Source organism: Nematostella vectensis, chromosome 2, assembly GCF_932526225.1.
Source record: "Nematostella vectensis chromosome 2, jaNemVect1.1, whole genome shotgun sequence".
Lineage (NCBI taxonomy): Eukaryota > Metazoa > Cnidaria > Anthozoa > Actiniaria > Edwardsiidae > Nematostella > Nematostella vectensis.
The window spans coordinates 9,571,271-9,595,281 of NC_064035.1; the positions used below are offsets into that span (position 1 = coordinate 9,571,271).

The 24,011-nt window shown below is 40.0% G+C and overlaps 3 protein-coding genes and 1 long non-coding RNA gene across 6 annotated transcripts; 3 read left to right on the forward strand and 1 right to left on the reverse strand.

Moving 5' to 3' along the window:
* Positions 1-2,226: 2,226 nt before the first annotated feature.
* LOC116604253 lies at positions 2,227-3,255 on the reverse strand. 2 transcript variants are annotated; one of them, XR_004290966.2, is made up of 2 exons: positions 3,123-3,255; positions 2,227-2,543 (listed from the first exon to the last, which is right to left on the reverse strand). It is a non-coding gene; the product is annotated as an uncharacterized LOC116604253 (long non-coding RNA). The 2 variants fall into 2 exon arrangements; XR_007306315.1 differs by lacking the exon at positions 3,123-3,255 and adding an exon at positions 2,974-3,096.
* Positions 3,256-3,274: 19 nt separating this feature from the next.
* On the forward strand, positions 3,275-7,643 carry LOC5521335 (LIM and SH3 domain protein Lasp). Of its 2 annotated transcripts, none has more exons than XM_001641093.3 (6): positions 3,275-3,404; positions 4,043-4,137; positions 5,059-5,143; positions 5,443-5,584; positions 5,897-5,958; positions 6,787-7,643. In XM_001641093.3, the coding sequence occupies exons 1-6, from the start codon at positions 3,330-3,332 to the stop codon at positions 6,964-6,966; spliced, it is 639 nt and encodes a 212-aa protein (XP_001641143.3). In that variant the 5' UTR covers positions 3,275-3,329; the 3' UTR covers positions 6,967-7,643. The 2 variants fall into 2 exon arrangements, with proteins under 2 accessions (XP_001641143.3, XP_032222188.2); XM_032366297.2 differs by having other exon boundaries at positions 3,276-3,404; positions 4,032-4,137.
* A 48-nt stretch (positions 7,644-7,691) lies between these two features.
* On the forward strand, positions 7,692-13,171 carry LOC116604252. The gene is made up of 7 exons (XM_032366294.2): positions 7,692-7,892; positions 8,048-8,332; positions 8,989-9,162; positions 9,772-9,894; positions 10,656-10,685; positions 11,276-11,435; positions 12,217-13,171. Exons 1-7 carry the CDS (start codon positions 7,832-7,834, stop codon positions 12,233-12,235), a joined length of 852 nt encoding a protein of 283 aa, XP_032222185.2. The 5' UTR covers positions 7,692-7,831; the 3' UTR covers positions 12,236-13,171.
* A 643-nt stretch (positions 13,172-13,814) lies between these two features.
* LOC5521334 (cytoplasmic dynein 1 intermediate chain 2) lies at positions 13,815-23,642 on the forward strand. The gene is made up of 14 exons (XM_032366261.2): positions 13,815-14,016; positions 14,138-14,282; positions 16,357-16,438; positions 16,744-16,804; positions 16,988-17,045; positions 17,295-17,378; positions 18,883-19,045; positions 19,623-19,995; positions 20,435-20,548; positions 20,731-20,943; positions 21,577-21,642; positions 21,719-21,859; positions 22,555-22,680; positions 22,893-23,642. The coding sequence occupies exons 1-14, from the start codon at positions 13,936-13,938 to the stop codon at positions 23,028-23,030; spliced, it is 1,845 nt and encodes a 614-aa protein (XP_032222152.2). The 5' UTR covers positions 13,815-13,935; the 3' UTR covers positions 23,031-23,642.
* The last annotated feature ends 369 nt before the right edge of the window (positions 23,643-24,011 follow it).

Consider the following 24,011-nt stretch of genomic DNA (forward strand, 5'->3'; position numbering starts at 1 on the left):
TGGCAGTGAGTGGCGTCGTTATAGGCGATTTTGTCCTTCGGAGTCATTTTCACCTTCTTAGGGAACCTGAACTTATCGTAAATTTTCTTAATGTCTGACTCCAAAGACCCTACGAAAAGCTGTGGGATATCTTCGTCTGGAGATTCAGCTGTGTATCGTACAAGCTCGGGTGGGGATATATCTCCGTCGAAACACTTAATGAGATAGCAGAAACCGGACGGTTTGTGCTTCTGGTATTGCTTAGTGAAGCTTTTACTCCCATCTGGGGAGCAAGTGTCTATATTCTCTGTGAAGCTCTCGAAGTCGGCATAGACAACAAAGGGGACGCGCATTTTTCTGTTGTAGTTTTTGAATTTAATGTGGGGTAGATTTCCATCCTTATCTATCTTAGGCATCTCTATTCCAACCGCTTCATGATTGCCGCAGCATTCAGAATGTTTTTCTAATGATTGTTTGCACCGAAACGAGTTCAGACATCTACAGCATAAAAAACGAGTATGATGAAACTCATCAATTTGAGTAGATACTAATCTCATCATATTCTTTATCCAGCAGTAATGATTCGTCTCATCATCCGAGATGAGAAGTAAGTTGATTGCATTATCTGGATCCTTCTCACTGATTCTCAATGGATATATTTTGGTTTCGTATCCAAACACATTAACCGTATACTGGTTCTGTTTCTCGAACTTGTCAATCTGTTTTAGTGAGACGGGGAACTCTATCCCTGACCAGTCGAATTTCTCAGAGTTCTCTATCATTTGTTTACTGAACCTTTGAGGATCTTTCTCCCTAGGATACACAGCAGAGGTTACTGCCCACTTGAAACATTCGTGATCATTCTCGTTCTTAACATTGATGATCGCCTTCTTAGACGCTAGTTTCGGCGGCAGCGGAATATAGGAAGACCCAGAAAGCGGTTCAAAGGGATCTATGTTGATGTCAAAGTATTCCACTTGGTCAAACTGCCATCCGGAGCCTTGCTTCTGGAACAGCTCAACTAATCCGAGTAAATAATTTGTCATCGTATCAAACAAATCAGAGAGATCAGTCGACTCTGTCACAATCTCGGGCTTTTCTGTATGAAAATATCCCAGTTCTTCTTCGATCTGAGCTGTAGCCGGATCCTCTTTTATAAACCCGCAAGTAAAGATAAACTTCACTTTGATAGGCTTTTTTTGTTGACTGATGAGCTCTAAGACTTTCGGTTTGATTCTGGCGATGAATGTCTTGGGGTCGTAACCTCTCTGCCCGGCTATTCCGTGGGTTTTAAGATACCCCTTCAACGCCGTCTGTTGTTCCTTGGGTGTGAAGCGATCTTCCACCTCCTCGTGTAGACGTTTAATCCTCTCCTTCAGACGTTCGACCCGTTTATCTGCAGCCTCTTTGACGGTCTTTTTGATGGGCTCAGGGACATAAGATAGTATCCAATCCGCAAACTTGTCTAACTCGCTCTTGATCAAGTTGGCCGCCCTGTTTGCAAAATGCTTGAGTGGTTGAACGCGGGGACTCCGTGGGGGTTGGGAGGGTTTTAGAATAGGGACATTAATCTCAGGTATCGGGCCGTCGAGAATACTCTCCGACGTGTTGGACGGGGTAATGCGGGGTGGTCGTGGCAGCCCTTTGACAAGTTTGGGTAAAGGAACCCGCCGGGGTGGTGGTGGTGGTGACGTGCTGGTCAGCGCCCCGACGAGCTCGTCTCTCCGCATCCAGTAATATCTTGGGATACCCCGCTCCTTGGCGAGGGCTTTCAGATCTTTCACCCTCAGGTTCTCCATTCCCATCAAACCAGCCATGTCTTTAAACCACTTTTCAAAGGCTTTTTTAGATGTGAAGCTGAGAGGCTAGCCCCCTCGAGCTCCCCCTAGATGCGACACGTGACAAAGTGATTGACAGGTTTTCGACAAAGTGATTGACAGGTGGGCTTGGTCGTGCAAGAGATCTCTGGCAAACTCGCGCATGCGCAGGTCGCGAGGCTTGGCGGAGGTGTGCGGAGACTTTTGCGCCACTTTTGGAATGAAATTTGGGGTGATCAAAAAGTTGCGCCAGCTGCGCCAAAACCCTACTACTGGAGAAGATTTCTCCAGTTTATAGTGTCAGAGTCACGCGTCGGAACTGAAGGGGAGGAACGGACCATTAGAAAAGTGGGGGGGGGGGGGGGTGGGAAAGGAACAACAAAAAAATCATAGACGATGAAAAGCCTGGAAAAAATGCCGGGGGGCAATGTTATAAATAGAGGTATTTTATTGGAATTTAATTTTTTACGTCACGTTCTTTAGCCCCTCCCCCCCCCCCTTTCCTCCCCTTAAGAAATAGAGTCGCTGGAAACCCTTAATCATGCTTTACGAATCGCAAGAGATTCTGGTTTCCCTTTGTCCATTACCACAATTTCTTGAGGGTGATTTCGGGGACTCCTCGGTATTGTTTCGGGTCCCGGGGTCAGTTGGGGTACCTTTGGGGATCATTTTTGGATCCTGTAAAGACTCCTACTCTCGTGTTGTGCTTGCTGGGTTAATACTCTCATGTAAGCATACTCTGTTTCACTGAAAAAAAGTGACAGGTGTTGCCACACAGTCAACATGTTAGTTGTTATGACCTCGGAAACCATTTAGCGGTTACATGGGGCATATTTGCTATGTGTAAGCCAGTAGGGTGCGAAAGCCATTCGAATGACAATTTAACTTGTTTGAGATTTCAGATTATTTTTTGCTTATTTTTTAAGGTAATTTGTAATGTGTCTTCAGCTACATTTATGCACGTACTTTAAGCACATTAATATTTTAGTAATCATGTTTCCATGATAATAAAAAAAAAAAGAACTCGGCTAGTAATTCAAAACCTATACACGTGATCGCAAGTAAATAATCCATGAGCCATTGGAATCTACACGATACCACTGACACTTGCATTCGCTTATTTTCCGCCCATCTAGAACTTGTTCAAACAAATATGCATAAATCATATTCACCCTACATTACGTCCCAAGTAAAGCTTGTCGCCTGTATAGCTCGGAGTCGGTACAATTCAACCCCGGGTAAGTAATTCCCCCAAAGTCGTAGAGCTGTGAAAATGATGTAAGGTGACTCTAAACAATCTGTTCGAGCAGCAAGAAGTCTACTTACTAGATATTTGAAATTCATTGCATTCTATTATCCGTGCCACAATTGAATTCCATATCAGGAGCTTGATCTTCTTATGCAAAATCTCTTCAACGGTCATTGAAGCAAGATATTTATAGCGTTATTTTGATTCTTGTTTTTGCATCTTTGGGAAGTTGGCACATTACAGCTAAACCCTAAAGACAGGGAAAATCACCGAAGCACTAGTCGATGGCGATGAATCCCCCGTGTGCGAGATGCAGGAAGACTGTTTACCCCATGGAAAAACTATCGTGCCTTGACAAGGTCAGCTAAGAACTCGCTCGTAACGACTTGGTAATGCGACAAAGACAAACGCTAAATAATGTGTCTAAAGATCGCATTTCTAGCATTCCTTATTAGAAATTAATTTACTCGAGCTTTAGATGGTTGTTTTGAGAAGGATTAACGGTACTATATGACACTTCGTTACAGATTCTTTCTGATCGCTTTTGGTAACAGAACTTTTAATTATTACCCCAGTGGCATCTTATGATTATGAGTAATGTGAAAAGAAAAGAAATGCATTATTATATCAGATAGCTAAAGAGAATTGTAACTGTTAAACATCACGGAATTGATAGATTAAGTTAATAAAGTTTCAAAACTTTTATTTTGCTTTGGGAAAACTCGGGATAATAAACAAACCAGCCCGCAAACCGGCAAAACAAAGCAAAAGCAAGTATGCTTCATCGAGATTTATTGTATTCAAAAGTATTCTGTAATATAAATCAAGGAGGCTACATTCGATGCCTTAACTCAGTTCACATTTTCAAGCCAGGACTGTGTGTTTTGCCGTCTCGTGCTTTAGAGATAATTTGTTTTTCCATAGGGCCTTTATATGGCTTTGTCTTACACTGATTACGGGTAATTAAACCATCATCTGTTGTTGAGTTCGTCTCCAGGTCTGGCATAAAGGATGTTTCAAATGCGAATCATGTGGCATGACCTTGAATATGAAGACTTATAAAGGTTATCAGAAATTACCCTATTGCGACGCGTGAGTATTTCACAGTCTTTTATCAACACTCAAAATAGCAAACTCCTTATTATTAATAATCAATATACTTTTTCAAATAGCTTAGGCTTTACGATTGAATAACAAAATGGAATTAGATACTCAAATTACAGTAATTGTAAGGAAAATCGAAAAAAAAAAATAAGGAAAATATCTGCATTTTGGCATTCAACCAACCAATAGTAACAATCTTTGAGGGAAAACATTTTAACCTTAGGTTTTCTAACAAATGGCCCATTTTCCGTGCAAGACTGTTTATACCCCCCTCATCTTTATATTGTGTCTTATGTTTGACTAATAAAAACAAACCAGAGGTATAAAAATAACGTAATCTACAGCAAAGCAAACATAGAATCATGATAGAAAATTATTTCATAGAAACGTTATTTTTTTCAAGTTTTGAATTTCTAACGTGATCTATTATACCCTGGTTCCAGAGCCTCGAACGTCTCTATTTAGTGGCCTCCGAGGTTCAGTCTCAAGCTCGCTGGCCACTAAATAGAGAGACGTTCAAGGCTCTGGACCCAAGGTTGACCCTTTTATGTTTTGGGCCAGTACGTTTCCTATTCTTTGATGATGACCAAGAAGGTGTTTCGTAGTAACGAGGTAGAGTAGGGTGCTAAACTGTGCATAAAAACACATGGACCATGCCCAATAGGTTTTCTCTGCCCTCTGGACCTCATCGACGATTATCATATGCTATTATCACACTTTTATCTTATTTATTCTTTTATCCTTATGTTTCTTATAGTAATTTGTTTTTTCTTATAGTTAATTTAAATTATCAAATGTATCGCTTTATCTTTATGTTTTGCAAGCGCGCTTGCAATAGAAAGGGCAATACTTTTTCGCCGTATACTCGGGCAATTCAATACTTTACTTTCACCCTTGTCTAATTTTCAGACATTACCCAAAAACAAAGCATACAGTTGTCGCCGATACATTGGAAAACCAGCGAATAAAGACGAACACTCAAATACAGAGCCAGGTGAGTCGTCCATGATACCCTAGGGTACCCACACCGCTATGGACCAGGAATAAATCAGCCATTCAGGCGCGTACACAGGGGGTGCTCCCCCTGCACACCCCCCTCCCAAAAAAAAAGGAAAAGTGGGTAGTTTTTTATTTAAGGAATTTTCAAATACTATGCTTTTCCATATGATGCCTATGACGGCGCACCCCCCCCCCCCTCCCCTCCCCATCCTCAGTCAATCCTGGGTATCCGCCTGCGCCTCCCTGCATCCGTGATGAAAGTGTCGCCTTATGATTCTCGTTTACCTATTACAGGTACAGTACCAACGCGACTTTGAGCAGTCCAGAGGCCGCTACACAGTGATAAGTGACGACCCGGAGACTCTACGCGCGATCAACGTCAACCGCAACAGTAGCAACGTGGCCTATCAGAGCGGAAGTCGGGATCAATACACAGGTATTTTATTGAGACCTTCACTAACTCCTGTCAAGTAAACGAATGCAAAATAAGACAAAACGCGAATATCTATCTCCCTGCTTTTCTACCCTCGGTGCCTTCCCAAAATATATTTTTTTTGGTGGTGCCTCAAGCTCCGAGATAAGTCAAACAGTGAAACTGTTCGCGAAAAGGAAACGATAACCGTAAGCCACTCCTAACCCCCCCTGCAACATGCTGCACTCCCTCGTTACCTTCATCCCCTCCAGCTCCACTCCAACAGTTCAAATAACCTTTGCCTTACGACTGTCTCCTGTGTTTGTTGTTGTGTAGGCTCTCGCGACCCTCGCATGCCGTCATACGGAGACCGTCCTCCCATGCCGCGCACGAGGAAGGTAGGGGGTAACGATACTGCACAGGCCCGTAACCAGGATTTTTCTTGGGGGGGGGGGGTGCGAAATCCGAGAAAGTGTGGAGTTCATTTTTCCGGGTTTGGGGGGGGGGGGGGGGGAGGGATGAAGGGAGGGAGGGAGTTCTCTGATAAAAATCTAACCAACTCAGAAAGAACAAAAAGGGATTTTTTATGCCTTTGCAGTATCTCCACGGGACGTTTATTGTAGGATTTGGCTACATACCAGAGTGATCTAGCTTATGATTTTGAATTCTGTCTACAAATAGCACGTCTATTGAGAACCAAAAGTGGACTTTCGGCCGTTGTGGGGGGGGAGGGGGGGGGGGTTTGCACCCCCTGCACCCCCCTTCCTGGGTACGGGCCTGCTCCATTAGAGGGAAACAGGGACAAGCGGGGACACACGTACCGGGAAAGGTCTAGGGAAAGGGGGAAATGCCCCTTTAAGTATACACGAGATTTTGCTATTTTTCTACAGAATTAAGAGGTATTAAGAGATATGAGTTTTTGAATGAAGCAGCCCCAGGATTTTCTTTGGAAGAGGGGGTTCCATTCTTAAGGAGACACTAGTTCACAAAACAAATTAGCATATGGCGTCACATAAATTTGAAGAGTATTGCTCCTCAGTTCCGCTGGAACTATCGGATAGGGAGCTATCGGGGTGGGGACTTCGACTAATAATCCCTGGATTGCTGCTGCGGGGAAATTTAATCACTAAATTTCCCTCGTTCCATGGTATACCTTATAGAAAGTATTAGAATATGAGGATCTGTGGCTCAAGACAAATCGTGTTTCTTTTGCACTTTCGCCACAGGAGGAGCGCTACGTAGCTGCGTACAACTACTCGGCGTCAGATACGGACGAGATAGGCCTACAAGAGGGCGACATCATCACAAACCCGACACGCATCGACGAGGGCTGGATGGAAGGTCGAAACCAACGAACTGGCAAATTTGGCATGTTCCCAGCAAACTACGTAGAGCAATACATGTGAAAATTTCTTGCTTTAAAAAGCTAACATAAGAATACATATAAAAATAAGGATAAAAAATTATTTGGCATGTTTCACGCCAACGACGGTAACAATACATATAAAATAGTTGAGTTTACTTCTATACACTGATCCAGGAGAGTGGGATCCCTGTGGAATCCGTGTACACAGCTCAAAATCTTTTATTCGCCCACCTCAATGATAATTTATCTTCTCGCACAGAAACGCTGGAACTGAATAAACCACGCCGAAGAAGTGTGTCATTTTAGGGTTTTTTAAGCAGTTTTTTGAAAACATTAAAATGTGTGCAGATCTCATGTAATATTTGTACTTGATATAACAGACAGTAGATTTGTACAATTGAATGCCGCTGGCCACGATCTTGGGCCGTGGGTGCACCTTGCCTCGACCTGAAGTTCAACAGATAATAGCATCAAGGCCATTTTTTTTTTCTGTAAGAGTTTGTATCTGGTTCGGGCCATTCGCAAGTTAATAAAATTCTAAAGAGTTGCTAAAGTAAATAACTTAATTCAAGATTTAAGTCTACGGAACGGGTAAGAAAGAGTGAATTCCACATATAGTCGAGTGGTTTTTGTACTAAGGGAGAAAATATCAAAATATATGTAATTAAGGTAACTTTATACAAAAGGTATATAATAAATTTTGCTCAGTAAAAGCTATAAATTCATCTTTAGATATGTGAGAATGATTTGTTAACGGGAACGTGATAAGGTTCTAATTGCTAGGGAAAATCGAACGATTTGTTGTATATATTTACGTCAGTATTTTATGTTTTACCGTGCGCACGCCATTCGAAGAAGATGTGCTATCTTTATAGAAAGCTCCTTGTTTTAGAAATGCCTTTGGAATGCGATTAGCATTCCTGGTATATCTGATCTTAATGTCATTTACATTCACAAAGGCGAAAGGTAAGTATCCCGAGAAAGCAAACATGGATGGACGCGATAGAATGTTGAATTGTACCTCTTCATTGCCTGCCCACGCGCGCGCATCCCACACAAAAAATACATTTTGAACGCGGCAAATTTTAAACTAATTGTTAACATAACTGAACCAATTACAGGCGATTCGCCACTGATTGCGCTACCAAAACAGCGCAATTGGTCTGTCTGCACGGGAAAATCTATAACACTAGAGGTAATATTACAAGACGATGCTATGCCGTTCATCGTCAACTGGCGACATGAGGAAGCGGTGATGGACGACGTCTCCCATTTCTCCCGAAGTAAAAATGGTCGCATCCTGTATATAACAGATGTCCTGCCACCACACGCAGGAGTTTACAAAGCATACGTAAGTTCAAGCAGTGGACAGTCCGCAGAGGTCACATTCGTCGTGGAGATAACAGGTAGGTCTGCGCCTTTAATATAAAGAGCTTCGCACTTTTTAATCAAGTCATCTAGGGAACGTATTCTAACAAGGTGATGGCCTAAGTATGATAGCTCGCGATGCATTGATGTAGCGAGTATAATGTAACTATTTTCCAGCAACATTCAACTACTATATACCATGTTACTATTTTTTTTTTAGTATTTTTCGCTTATTTTTAAATACATGGAGAAGCTTCATACGGTGTGCTGAACAAGATACATTGTTAATACGTGCTTAAATAGTACTGAATGTTTAAGCAACAACAACAACAACAAAAACAAATAATACAAGTACTGTAAAATTACATTAAGTCTTTCTTATTTCTAATGAATCAAATGAATCAAAAAAGGGATCACAGCAAACTATTTTGTGTCCAATGTGCACCCGCTCTATCATCCATGAGAGAGCTTGTATATTTATCGTTTTGCTGGAGTCATATGTTTTCTAGAAAGCGCAAAGGGCTGGGGAAGATGAGGGGTAGACCCCGCGCACCTGGAAAGAAGGATGGAGAGAATGTAGGAAAAGGGAGCGCTTGCAACCGACCCCGTGTTTTTGACCGTAAATAAATAAATAAATAAATAAATAAATGAATAAATAAATAAATAAATAAATAAATTTGCTGTTGTTTTGCAGATGTACACGTACGATCCTTGGTCTCGAGTCATCTCTCGATTGAGGAAGGGCAAGATGGATTTCTTCGCGTCGAGGTACCTCAAGTCGAGGATGACGAGATATGGTGGTTGCACAATGGTGAACTCATCGATTTTGCAGAAGAAGGCAGCGCGTATAGCCTCACTGATACTCAAGGTAATGGCGTCGTTTTTTGGAAGCTCTGGTTATATTGGTTTGTACGGTGGGAATTTCTCACTACTTTTAAACTATACTCGAAGGCTGAGCGCGGGGTCTTTTCTGTTTCTGTGTTTTACCGCATGATGGATAATGCTGCGTTCCCAAACGGCGAGCCTCTGTCCACTAATAGATGCTTAGATGGCGTTAAAGCGTGTCAAGATCAAAATAGTACGCAACGAGACGCAGTCGAAACGCTAAGCGTGTGTCTATCCACGCGCAATTCTCGAGTGTCGTTGGAAAATCTGTAATAACGTTTAAATTGTCGTGCGGAGAATCCTTAGCGCGTCATTGCTTTTCACTATAGTTTTCATGACTTTTTTAAGCACTTTGCTCATTTGATGTAATATATTCTAATGACGTTTTTTTGAGGAGGTTTCTGTTTTTTTCCTTCACTTTTTGTGCAATGCAAATTGAATAATGCTTGTAACCTTGCAGACATTTATTTTAACCGTAGCAAAGCTCTAGTTAAGAGATCTTTATAAAAGAATGTGCTCGTATTCAGATAAGGATGAGAGGACCTTTAATCACATTTTGCATTACAACACACGATACTGTTTGACATTCTAGATGACGCTGAGTCCGTACTCAAGATAGAGAGCTCCAAGGAACACCATGCCGGGGTGTACGAGGCCGTTGTCAAAAGTGGGGCTTGCCAAGCGCAGACGATGATCAAAGTGGAAATAGCACCTGGTAAGACATATCGATTACATTTGACCGTATATACTGACACATAGTCTGGCAAAATCTTCACGTTGTGTAATGTCACAGGGTTCCAGACCTATTCAAACCTTTTTAGGGGCTGACCATTTGACTTTTGAGGGGGGAGGGGGGATGGATTAGTTTGCGTACACAGGCGCGGTGCGTGTTGCACCCCCTTTGGCGGCCAAAAAGTGCGGGTCATTTCTTTAAATTTTACTGTCTTTTTAGGAATCTTTAAATACTATGGTTTTTCCATATGATACCTATGGCTGCGCCCCCCCCCCCCCCCCCCAAACCCTCAATCAATCCTGGGTACTCGCCTAATAACGTCGTGTAATACATAACAATAATAAATGTGAGGCAATATATTAGTTATCATGTAAGATACTCTTTCAAGAGCCTGAACTATCCATCCCCCTATTCTTCGCGACCTGAATTTCTGAATCCCTTAGTAACAGGAGCACATATAATTAACGAATGGAAAAAAGCGCAGGATAAACTTGGTTTTGTACCAGGGGTTTATTTAGTAGTTGCATGAATGCCTCGCATCCTACTGTCTACACCACCACCCCAGATAGAGTGTCTTGTCCTTCTCGTAATAAAACGTCTATCACTTTCCTTCAGCGGAGAGGGGACAGCTTACTTATAAAGAGGGGATGGAGGGGAGGGGAAGGAAAGTGTCCTCCATGTCCAAGAGAACTCTTTTCTCTCGAAATAAAACCTATCATTTAATGACACCTATTTTTTGCCAGCTATCAAGTCAGATACTTCGAATGAGGGCGGTAAGTAAATATAGCGTTCTTAATGCATTTAAGTCAAATTCTATCTTCTGAGGGAACTTCTCATATAATCGTTACTTGAGAGTGTTTGAAATGTTTGGTTAAAAAACGTAGAGGTGACCTTAAAATTTTCTGTTTTTGGTCTTGGGCGTTCTTGCTACAAGCCCTCACGGGGGCTATATTTAGAGAGTTCATCAAGATGATTTCTATTTTTTCAGTTATTTCTTGTATATCCACATACAAGGTCGGTTTTATTGGTTTTGCCTTTAGACATGTCTTTGACTTAGATACTCGACATAACGATAATCTCATTATAACAATCAACGGATTCTTGATCTTGCGAACAGAAAGATATATTGGAAATGATTGTGATAGGTTTTCTCCATTTAGCAATGAAATGCTTCGGTCTCTTGTTACATTGTAATACGGAGGTTCCTTTGTACTGATACTCTAGGAACAGGGGCGGGTCTAGGGGGGGCGAGGGGGGCCCCCTATTGTCAGAGGGGGCCCCGCCCCCCTTTTTAAACTTCTGGATCCGCCCCTAAGGTATCAATCGATTGACTTGAATTCTTGTTATTATTTGTCTTCATTAGGCATCATTCAGGCGATCCTATCCGGAGCTGATTCCGACACCATCACTCGCGGGGTGATAATACTCGGTCCAACCTTGCTGCTCACCCTAATAGGATCTCTTGTTCTTATACGCCGAAAAAAGAAGTCGATCAGACATCTACAGCAGGTCGAAGTTAATGAGTAAGTAGGAAATACACAATGTTCTCTTCCTATTTCCTAGTGTTCCCTCCCTTTTTAAGCTTGTAGAGACTGAACGAGATGGCGACGGCAAGGAGAATGTGACAAAAAAATTGTACTCTTAGGCCAAGTTCAAACGTCGTATTAACCATGAGCCGTATTCAATGCAAATACCTGCAAATGAATCGAGGCGATTGTTTTATCTTCATTTGCACGCATTTGCATTGAATACGGCTCATGGTTAATACGACGTTTGAACTTAGCCTTAGCGATCCGAATGCTAAACTAGTTTCGAACTTATCTCGTCTGGTTCTTTGAGTTTTCTTTTCTGTAGTCACCTTTATTTGGCTATATGGTTTCCATATGATCGTACTTGATCGCAGGGAATCGTGTGCGATCATATAGAAACCACTTTGCGATCGTTTGCGATCGAACGGTCAAATTAGCTGCGATTCAGTGCGATCATGTTGAATAGATCGTTCGTAAAAGCGTTTTTTGGTCACATTCTCCTTGCCGTCGTTTCGTCAATGTCCGTAGTGGCGCCAACCAACGTGCTTCCTTTACTGGTATAAAACGACAATAGATGTTATTTTTCGTTGATCCAGCGGCATTTCCAAAAAAAATCGGAGAGGGTAGAGGGGAGGGGGCATGTCATAAAATCCTCAGGGGGAGGGGAGGGAGGGGGCCCGGCAAGGCTGTGGAGATTGCAGCACCTACATACCAATCCTCCTGAACCTTTTTAAATCGACTTTCTACCGATTAACAACTTATTATCTCTTAATAGATATTATGATGACGAGTGAACATGAAATAAGACAGGAGAACACCCCACCAGATCCCGGATCTCTTTTCACGTAATCAAGAAAGCCGATAAGCACTGGAAATGTTTAATCCGCAAGAAAACTAGACATCAGTGCATGTTGGTGTTTCGCGGGAAAAACAACAAGATCAATTATTATAGCGTTTAACCACTTGAAAGTGGGTCTCGTAGATATATCAATATAGTATTACATTGGTTTGATTAGTTAGGGAAAATTCATGCTAAATCTTACTTCCTTAAACGTAGAATTTCAAACGGAAAATAGATAGGAGATAATCAGATTGTAAATAATATAGCTAGAACATTAGGGAAAATAATAAATTGATGGGGAAAATGGCCTGTCGTATATCAGGGCACCACAGACAAGATCAGAAGCAATTTCTAGCTAACCCTTAGGCGTTTTCAGATAGTGCTCCCAAAAAGCCAGAAAAGTGCTCCCAAAAAGCGCTTAAAAAGTGCTCCATAATCAAAATAGTGCTCAAATAGTGCTCATTGGCGAAAAGAAAATTACCGCATATTTTTAAAACAATTTAGAGATAAGTTGCGTCCTTATTAAAATTGGAAAAAAGAAAGAATATCGCTTTTATTAAATACATGCATTAGAGTATCTTATATTGTTGTCCATGAACGGGTAAATCACACTTTAGTGTATAACAATTAACTGTATTATAAATGACTTTGGTCTCTTTTGTGTTTGTTTACCATTGTTATTTGGATATTACTAAAAACAATGTTCATTTAACATCACCAATGAAAATAATATCAAACCTGATAACAGACCTTAGTTATAACAATATCCTAACGATAAATAATTTCAATAGATGTAAAACAGGAACATGGCAAACAGATCTTTTAGATAAGGCATTCTATTGTTGTTATGAACTCCACAGGCTGCTATTAAAATGTCGAAATCACCAGTCTTACAGTCTTAGCCTAGTTGAGATAATATTATTTGTAGTTAAGGAAACTAGAAATGTCTATATAAGACAACAAAATCTAGTAACTTGGGTTAAAAAAAGCTAGAAGTTGACTGTTTACCCAAAAAGTGCTCTCTGATCAAAAATAGTGCTCCCAAACCCAAATTGCGCTAAAATAGTGCCGAGCGCAATCTGGAAAGGCCTTCTAACCCTAGTTGTTATTCTCCCCATGACGTACCTGAATTTATCGCACATACACGACATATGACTATAAAATCTAAAAGTTTAGACAATTGATTAAAATGTGTGTTTGGTGTACCCTGGAAACAAATACAAACAAACTTGTACAAAAGCTTTTTGTTGTTGTTTACAGATTAGTCCAATGTTTACAGGGCATTGTTGCGCAACTTATATTTCATCAGGAGAACATGTTCTCCTGATTTCATATATGTAACACTTGTTTGGCAACTTCGCTGGTTCGTACTTGGGGTGCGCACATACCACTTGGCCGGCAAAAATTTGGCTCGGCAACTGCAACCCCACGCCCTACCCCCCACCCTGCAAACCTCGGTAATCACCTACCGCCTTAACCCCCTTTTGTCTCCGGATACCTGTGGAAAACTGTCTGTGTCTCGATTTAGGGGAGTGAGCTCTAGTAAGTTCCTCCCAGTCCGCCATATTGGATCTGTAGAATTTTTTATTTACTACCTAAACACAACATATTCTAGAAATCTAGTGCTGTGTTTAGCTACAAACATTATCAAAGATGTCTGACCGTAAGGCAGAATTAGAGAGAAAGAGAAAAAAGCTGGAAGAGATTAGGCGGGCTAGGGAGGAAAAGAAACGGGTGAGTTTGTTTTGATGATGTTGAATTTTGCCCCTGCATTCTCTAGAGTAGTCATTGCTGCTTATCGCAACCACTATAATGTGAACCATAGCTCATAGGTGTCATTTTCAATCGCACACAGCAAGAACAGGACAGTGCTAAGACGGCTGCAAAAGCTGCGGCGGCTAGTTCTGCAAAAGTCGAATCTGATATCGATAGAAAGAAGCGCGAAGCTGATGAACTGCTCAAGGGTATACTACCAGACGATGTCATAGATGGAACTGGGGGTATGTTTTGTCTGTTTCTTTTTTAGTTATCTATTGTTTCATATTTGTCCTACTGCACTTGTAATACCCGCGCCTTACTGTACTAATGATACTCGTGCCTTACTGTACTTACAGTATGATACTCATGCCTTACTGTACTTACAGTATTATACTCGTGCCTTACTGTATATAAAGTATGATACTCGTGCCTTACTGTATATACAGTATGATACTCGTGCCTTACTGTATATACAGTATGATACTCATGCCTTACTGTACTTACAGTATGATACCTGTGCCTTACTGTACTTACAGTATGATACCCGTGCCTTACTGTACTTACAGTATGATACTCGTGCCTTACTGTACTAATGATACTCGTGCCTTACTGTACTTACAGTATGATACCCGTGCCTTACTATACTTACAGTATGATACTCGTGCCTTACTGTACTTACAGTATGATACTCGTGCCTTACTGTACTTACAGTATGATACTCGTGCCTTACTGTACTTACAGTATGATACTCGTGCCTTACTGTACTTACAGTATGATACTCGTGCCTTACTGTACTTACAGTATGATACTCGTGCCTTACTGTACTTACAGTATGATACTCGTGCCTTACTGTACTTACAGTATGATACTCGTGCCTTACTGTACTTACAGTATGATACTCGTGCCTTACTGTACTTACAGTATGATACTCGTGCCTTACTGTACTTACAGTATGATACTTGTGCCTTACTGTACTTACAGTATGATACCCGTGCCTTACTGTACTTACAGTATGATACCCGCGCCTTACTGTACTTACAATATGATACCCGTGCCTTACTGTACTTACAGTATGATACTCATGCCTTACTGTACTTACAGTATGATACTCATGCCTTAGTGTACTTACAGTATGATACTCGTGCCTTACTGTACTTACAGTATGATACTCGTGCCTTACTGTACTTACAGTATGATACTCGTGCCTTACTGTACTTACAGTATGATACTTGTGCCTTACTGTACTTACAGTATGATACTTATGCCTTAGTGTACTTACAGTATGATACTCATGCCTTACTGTACTTACAGTATGATACTCGTGCCTTACTGTACTTACAGTATGATACTCGTGCCTTACTGTACTTACAGTATGATACTCGTGCCTTACTGTACTTACAGTATGATACTCGTGCCTTACTGTACTTACAGTATGATACTCGTGCCTTACTGTACTTACAGTATGATACTCGTGCCTTACTGTACTAATGATACTCGTGCCTTACTGTACTTACAGTATGATACTCGTGCCTTACTGTACTAATGATACTCGTGCCTTACTGTACTAATGATACTCCTGCCTTACTGTACTTACAGTATGATACTCATGCCTTACTGTACTTACAGTATGATACTCGTGCCTTACTGTACTAATGATACTTGTGCCTTACTGTACTTACAGTATGATACTCGTGCCTTACTGTACTTATACATGATACCCAGGCCTTAGTGTACTTATGATACCCGTTGCCTTACTGTACTTACACAGTACTTACTGTACTATAATGTACTAATAATAACTGTTCCATACTGTACTTATAATTACAGTGCATTATTGTACTTATAATACCAATGCCTTACTGTATATATATATCACATATACTTTTCTTTCTTACTACAGCACTTGCTCATAATCTTGCATTCTGATTGACTATTCACCATTCACACATTCCTCATGAATGTGACTAATTTGTTACAGTTTTCTGTTTTACATACACCCAATATCAATTACCTTGTGACCAAAAGGCACAGGGTATCCTCACTCCATATCTTTTAACCATGAGTATCCGGGTATCCTCTACTCCATATCTTAACCATGAGTATCTGGGTATTCTCAACTCCATATCTTTTAACCATGAGTATCTGGGTATCCTCACTCCGTATCTTTTAACCATGAGTATCCAGGTATCCTCGACTTTATATCTTTTAACCATGAGTATCCGGGTATCCTCAACTCCATATCTTTTAACCATAAGAGGATGAATACTTTTGTTTATAATAGTAATATTAACCCGTAGGCCTCTGCCCTTATCATAGTTTCAGTGCCACACCCACTGCCTATAAAAACGGCATCTGTACAAGACCAGGCACAAGTCCAGTCAGCACCAGCAGCTGTTATGTGAGTACCATTTTTATTATGTATGTAACTCTCAATAGATCTTTCACTGTATCAGGGCATTTGACACCGTGTGGCATTGGAGAGCCACATCCTTAGGCATGGTACATCTTGAGTTGAAAAATAGTTTGAAATTTACCATGTGTTTTATTTTTTGTACTATGAAAACTTTGAGGTGTCTGTAGATTTGTGGAAAAAAATGATTTTTTTAGTTATTTATTAGCATTGTATTTAAAAGTTTAGTATGCAAAAATTATTGCACCACAAGGTGCTTGGAAATTTTATTCTTTAATCCTTTTTTGTTTCAGTCCAAAAAAAGCCCCAAAACTTGTTATGTCGCAGACTGCTCAAACTAACATACCACCTAAGGTGAGATTAGGACCATTTTATATCAAATAATATAATTATGATGCATTCAACCTCATTTATAACACCATTTATGGCATTATAAATTATCAGGAATAAATATATTTCTCCTTTAATACAGTACACAGCAACGCAGGACATTGTAGTAAACATTAACTGATATCCTTGGCTTTTTTTCTTTCTCAGTTGCCAGTGCTGTACAGTAAGGAAACACAAACACCAGTAGTTGATAAGGATGAAAAAGGTTTGTAGTCAAAGCCAGCATGCATTTAGCTTTTTTCCCCTGAAGAAATGCTGATTGCAGGCAAAATTTGAGTGCAAGAAAAGTGTCCTTGGATCACAAGACAGTGCTGTTTTTTTTTTCATGAAAAAGAGCTACAGTTAAGTAAATGACTGCCAGAAGACTAATTCAAAGCCAAAATGTTTCCCAGGAACATCAATGCTAACTGTAATGTTGTTTTGCTACTAATCAAACAACAATTACTTTTGACAGAGGAGGAGGAAGTTAAACCCAAGCCGATACAGCAAGAGTCCCAGCCAGAAACAGAAGAGAAAACAGAGCAACATAAGGAAGAGGGTGAGTAAAATGCAGTAGACTGGATAGCAGGGTCTTTAAAAACAAAAGTATAAGTACTGTAGGTGGCAAGAAGTATCAAGAAGCTTGTCAAATACAGATGAGCTCAAATTAGGGTGCCAATATGTTTAAGATCCTAAATTGTTTTTAGTCACATAAGTAATCTCTTGCTACTTGCTAATTCAACCAAGTGATATTAATAAAATATTGTTGTTAAAATAGAAGACTTAGTATGTGATTGATGGTTTAAATATTCTTTTTTTTTAAATGACAGCCGTTTCCCGAAATGTTGTCCTATCCGAGAAATATATATATAGATATATACCTTTTGTCTTTCCATCAAACTTTTTGACAGGTGCGGGCGCTCAGCCGTGGAGCCAGTAATCGCGTAGGAGACGATACTCGGTTTGCAGGATACAACATTTTCGGTCCATGTCCTTATCAAAAGTATTTTTTCTTTCAATTGACAAATAATATATGTGAGTCTAAGGTTGAGAGAGTTTAGTTTTGGGTTCCAAAATATGTTAAGAGTTTCTTTTCACAGGATTTAAAGGCAAAATCACGCGCTCTTATAAAACTAAGTGTTATCATCGGAGTTTGAATGTTGACTTCAATTCCTGCCTTAAAAAAACTCCTATTCCGAGCTTAGGGTTTTTAGTGACAACAAAGCAAAGTAACGAAAAGTTACTTTTCCATGTTTTAACAACATAGTTTAAATAAATTTGATCAAGTTTTATCTCCTAAAAATAAAGTAACGATCCATATTATTCTAATATCATATCCATATATTTGGATGTTTATTGGCTATTTTCTTTACATTGTACTCTCTTCAACGGTGTGCTTTATTCTCAACTGCCTAATAACACAGACTCATTTATTGCCGTAATAATCCCGCTATCCGATAATTGCAAAAGATGAGAATGACAACACTTTTCTTTGAAAAAAAATTTTCTTACTTATCATCAATAATATTTTAAAACATATCATTCTTCTTTTCAACAAAGACGTATTTTTGTTGGCGCATAAACCATGCTCACAATGTGGAATGTGTTTCGTAAAGAATGATGACCATCAGTTGAGGTTCTTATTATTTACAGAAATCGGGAATTCAGATACTAGCTAAGTTAGCTAGTTAATGAAATTTGGGTCGAAAAAGTCTAGTGTTATTATTTAAAAATTTGATTTCAACTCTGATTATAATACTTAGTTTATAAGAGCGCGTGGTTCTGCTTTTGAATCGCACGAAAAATTCTTCACATATTATAGAACCCTAAACTAAACCCCCCAACCTTAAACTCACATTATATCCTTTGTCAATTGAAAGAAAAAATACATACGATGAGGAAATGGACCTGAAATGTTGTATTCTGCAAACCGAGTATCGTCTCCTACGCGAGTACTCGCTCCACGGCTGAGGGCCCCCACCTATATATTTCTCGGATATGACAACATTTCGGGAAACGGCTGTATATATAGATTAATTTTTAGAATCTGCTTTTTTCTATAGAAGTTGTGATAGAGTTAAGTGAGGAACAGAAAGACCAAATTCTTGGTTCGCAAGAGTTTAGTAGGTTCTTTGACAAGGCTGTGAGGCTGGTTGAGCGAGCACTCACAGAGGATCTGGACATTACCATTGATTACTCTGGTGCCGAGGGGGATGACCTTGAAGGGTAGGTGGAAAACACTCGATTAGAACACTTTCATCCTGGTCTTACAGTCAACCACTGAGAATTGAATTACATATACGTAGAAAACTCCTTCTTGTTAGCTCTGCCTACTGACACCTATTTCAAATCCTCTAAGAAAACACTGATACCTCTTAAGCTTAATTGAAATGTTCCTTGTTAGTTTTGTCACTCCCATTGGTGAACAATTCCAATTAATCCCAGTATCAAGGATGAAGTAATTCTAAGGTTTATGATTCTTTTGTCTTTTTCTAAATTTCCTTCGAGGAAATTTTATTAGTAAGCTCCACTAAGAATATCATTGAGCTAATTGCCTCAGGAGCCAGGGTGGGTGATGAAAACATTGATAAACCCCTCTCTGTGATCAACATTTTATGAAGACTTAATCAATTATTTCTGTGATACAGTCCTTTTGTTTCAGTTTGATATAATACTGACCTTATTGTCTGGTATACCCAAAAATAGTACTGCAAATATAAGGCAGGATAACCCAAATGATAATAGAATATAAACACGATTTTGCTAGCATGTGAACTTATGTGATATATCTGTTTTAACCTAGGGGCTCTCAAGCTGCAAGAGAACTTACTCTTAGCAGAGATTTCTATGATGAAAGATGGTCTCGCCACCGTACAGTCACATGCCTCGACTGGTCCAACCAGTACCCTGAACTACTTGTTGCTTCATACAATAATAACGAAGACGCCCCCCATGAACCTGATGGGGTGGCTCTCATCTGGAACCTTAAGTTTGCCAAGACCACACCTGAGTACATTTTCCATTGCCAGTCAGCTGTGATGTCCGCCACATTTGCCAAGTTTCACCCAAATCTGATCATTGGTGGTACATACTCTGGTCAGATAGTACTGTGGGATAATAGGAGCAGTAAGAGGACACCTGTTCAGAGGACGCCGCTATCGGCCACGGCACACACAGTGAGTAAAGGTCAATACTGACCTGCAAAAGGGGGAAAATCACAAAAGAATGATAATCAGGTTTGCATCTTTTGCGTTTGGTCGTGTCAGCATCACAGAAAACTAATCAGTAATAATTAATTTGCGTCTTTGAACTTCTCTGTTCTACTCTGTGTGTCCTTTGTTTTGCTTACTGCAACAGCGCACACAGTGAGTGCAAGCGATATTCATCATAAACAATCAAAATATTGTTGAATTGCTCTGTTTAGAGCAGTTGTATGTGTTCACTCAAGCTTATTCAGGTAGTCTTAATCTGTTGGCTTTCTATTGTATAATTATAAATGTTCGTAGTTTCAACATCATGTCTACATTTTTTCCTGTACCTCTAGGTACATACTAAGGGATAAACCAAATTTGTTTTGATTTTATATCAAATCTGAATCATCTGTCTCCTTTATAGCATCCAGTGTACTGCGTTAATGTGGTGGGTACACAGAACGCTCACAACTTGATCAGTGTGTCAACGGACGGCAAGATGTGCTCCTGGAGTCTTGACATGCTGTCCCAGCCGCAAGTAAGGCCCGCACTGATCATAAATGGCACCATATGTAATACTATATATGCTATTTAATACTATATATGCATTGCATATTATACAAAACTTTGATGTAACACAAACACTGCGAAGTTAACGTGATTAAGCTATATAGAATAGCTCTCTGTGACGTTAACTGAGGCTCTGTGGGTTTATAACAGGATAGCATGGAGCTCCAGTACAAGCAGTCAAAGTCTGTAGCTGTCACATGTATGTCCTTTCTTGCTGGAGATGTGAACAATTTTGTGGTCGGCAGTGAGGAGGGTACTGTCTACACAGCCTGTCGCCATGGCAGCAAGGCTGGCATCAGTGACGTATTTGAGGGCCATTACGGCCCTGTGACAGGGATTGATACTCATTCTGCATCGGGGCCTGTAAGTACGGGGTGTGCCATTAATCCAATAACTCTTACCTTTACGTTTTTCCAATAACTCTTACCTTTACGTTTTCCAATAACTCTTACCTTTACGTTTTTCCAATTACTCTTACCTTTATGTTTTTCCAATTACTCTTACCTTAACGTTTTTCCAATTACTCTTACCTTTACGTTTTTCCAATAACTCTTACCTTTCCGTTTTTCCAATAACTCTTACCTTTACGTTTTTCCAATTACTCTTACCTTTACGTTTTTCCAATAACTCTTACCTTAACGTTTTCCCAATTACTCTTACCTTTACGTTTTTCCAATTACTCTTACCTTTACATTTTTCCAGTTACTCTTACCTTTAGGTTTTTCCAATTACTCTTACCTTTACATTTTTCCAATTACTCTTACCTTAATGTTTTTCCAATAATTCTTACCTTAACGTTATTCTAATCACTTACTCTTCCTTAGCTATCAGGGGCTTTAGTGATTGGAGATGAAAATGCTGTCATATCAACAGAAGATTCAAACTCAGGATAAACTGATTTTGGTTCAAGTTTGCTTGAGGTTTTAAGTCACAGTATAATATTGGGAGTTACCGGGAGTGGACCGTATCATAATGTATGACTGTTATCTTCTGCAGATTGACTTCTCCCATCTGTTCCTGACATCCTCGTTTGATTGGACACTTAAGCTCTGGAGCCACAAGGTGAGCCCTTATTGTGATGCAGAGTACACCTGAGTGCAGACATGATGGCTGACATCCTCGCTGCTTTCCCCCCTAGAGTCCCCGCCCTTACTACTCCTTTGAAGACAATGGTGATTACATTTATGATGTGAAGTGGTCGCCCATCCACCCTGCCCTCTTTGCGACTGTTGATGGCACTGGGAGACTGGATCTATGGAACCTTAATAGTGACACTGAGGTTTGTGGAGTTTATAGTAAAGCGAGGGCAAGGACGGAAAATGCCCATTTGCTGAACAATTAGACTTGAATGAATATATTCATATCAGGAAACATATCATATTCATATTCATATTATGAAACTATGGTAAAAGTAGAGATTGTGGAGGACAGATTATTAATTTGAAACCTTGTTTACTGCTATAGTAGTGGACCATTAACCATTTTACAGATTACAGTTTACTTTATCATCAGTTTGTTGATTGGGGTATTTCCCTCTCCTGTGGTTAAGCCATTGATTAAGTATAATTAACTTAACTAGGTAAAAGTCTAGTTTTGAATTCCATTATGCACTCTGTTAATTCCATTATGCCCTCTGTTTTGGGCAATCGGTTCACAAATACCTTAAGATGAAGAGTCATAAGTTTTTGCCTTGTTTTATTCTAAGCTTCAGGGGATTCCTGCTGGTATGCCCATGAAATTGGTCCCAAACAAAGATTCGCACTGTTTTTATGCGGAATTGGACTTTTTCATTGTGCAGAAAAAAGGGGAGGGCCCAGCACAAAAAACATTATAATTTGTCCAAATCATGACCCAGGCAAATGCCTATTTTGTGGTCCAACCCCCCCCTAGAAGTTCATGAATGAAACTCTTCTCGTAACTCATAACCTACTTTGGCGTGTAAACGTTGTGATAGGTATGTTATGTTGTTCCCAGGTCCCTATCGCCAGCACTGCTACAGAGTCTCTGACAGCTTTGAACAATGTCCAATGGACGCAATCTGGACAGCAGATCTCAGTCGGAGATGATGATGGCAGGGTTTATATCTATGATGTAGGCGAGGTAAGTATGTTATTGAAAGGGGCACTTTTAACACGTCATGTGTGTTTGTCATTTTTGGTGGCATCAAAATTAAAAGTAAATGATTAATTTACAAAAAACCGCTAGGATCTTTAAACATGCAAAGTTAAGAAAAACTGAAAAAGTCTCCTTTTGTGTGGTATAAAATTCCAGCGCAAATCAAATTTGCTTAATACGCTGTTTTTCCTTAACAGCAACTAGCGACGCCCCGCAATGACGAATGGAGCAGGCTTCAGCGGACCTTGCAAGATATTCAGGCTAATGCCGCTGGCTCTGTTAGTGAGACTGTGGGCTCGCCACGCATGTCGCCATCCAAAATCCCCTTTACATGAAAACCAAAGAGTTAAGTATAGAAGTCAAATAGAAAAAGGAGATCCTTTTAAAAGCATCTATCCAGTACTATATGTAGTCCTATATATATCTAGTACTATACTTATCTATTGCAATTTTCCTTGTGATTGCTTGTTATGATAAGCTATATGTTGTAATGGATATTTGCAGTATTTGATGGTACATGCGTCTCTGGAATAGCTAAAAGAACTTATTGTGGGATACCTGTGTTAGTACAGTTTTATAGGGGGACTAAGTCGAAAGGCAGACCAATAATAGGCCATAAGGCTTTCTACCACAGCTAGCCTGCTTGAGATATCTGTGTATACTTTACAATGAGTTTTATAGAGTTAAATGTGTCATATGGCCCCTATGCTGTCTCCAGGGAGTGGAGCAATGCATGTTATTCCTGTGATTCCTTTATCATAACCCTGGGGACCAGGGGCTCGTTCTTACCCTGGTCACACCCTCTTTGCGTGCTTATAATGATCTTGGGTCCCGTGCAAAAGGGAACTTAGTGATATATGGGGTCAATAAAATTATGTAGGATATTACAGTTGTAATTAAATATTTATTACCTGTGCTGAAATACTAAATAAAACTAAATTACACAAGTTTTTTTTAGCTGTAGCTATGTGTTTCAAAGTCATAATGTCATAATATAGAATCGTTATAATATGATATTAACGTCATAAAATCCAATTCCATTTTTAACCCCACAATAGACTAAGCCAAGAAAATTAGCCAATCAAGAATGCGAGAATTGCAGTTTTCTTTGACACAAGCTCTATAACAAGGAGGATCTAGTCTTAGGCATGCACTCATGCACATGTATGTAAGATGTGGTATGTTTTCTCCATCCTCATTATTTTTTATTGTGTTATACTTGCGCCCACTATAAACGTTCTTATTCTAGGGCTGATCGTCTTATTCTAGCGCTGATCGGATGAGTACTTATTTTTCACCCCATCCGCCACCCCCCC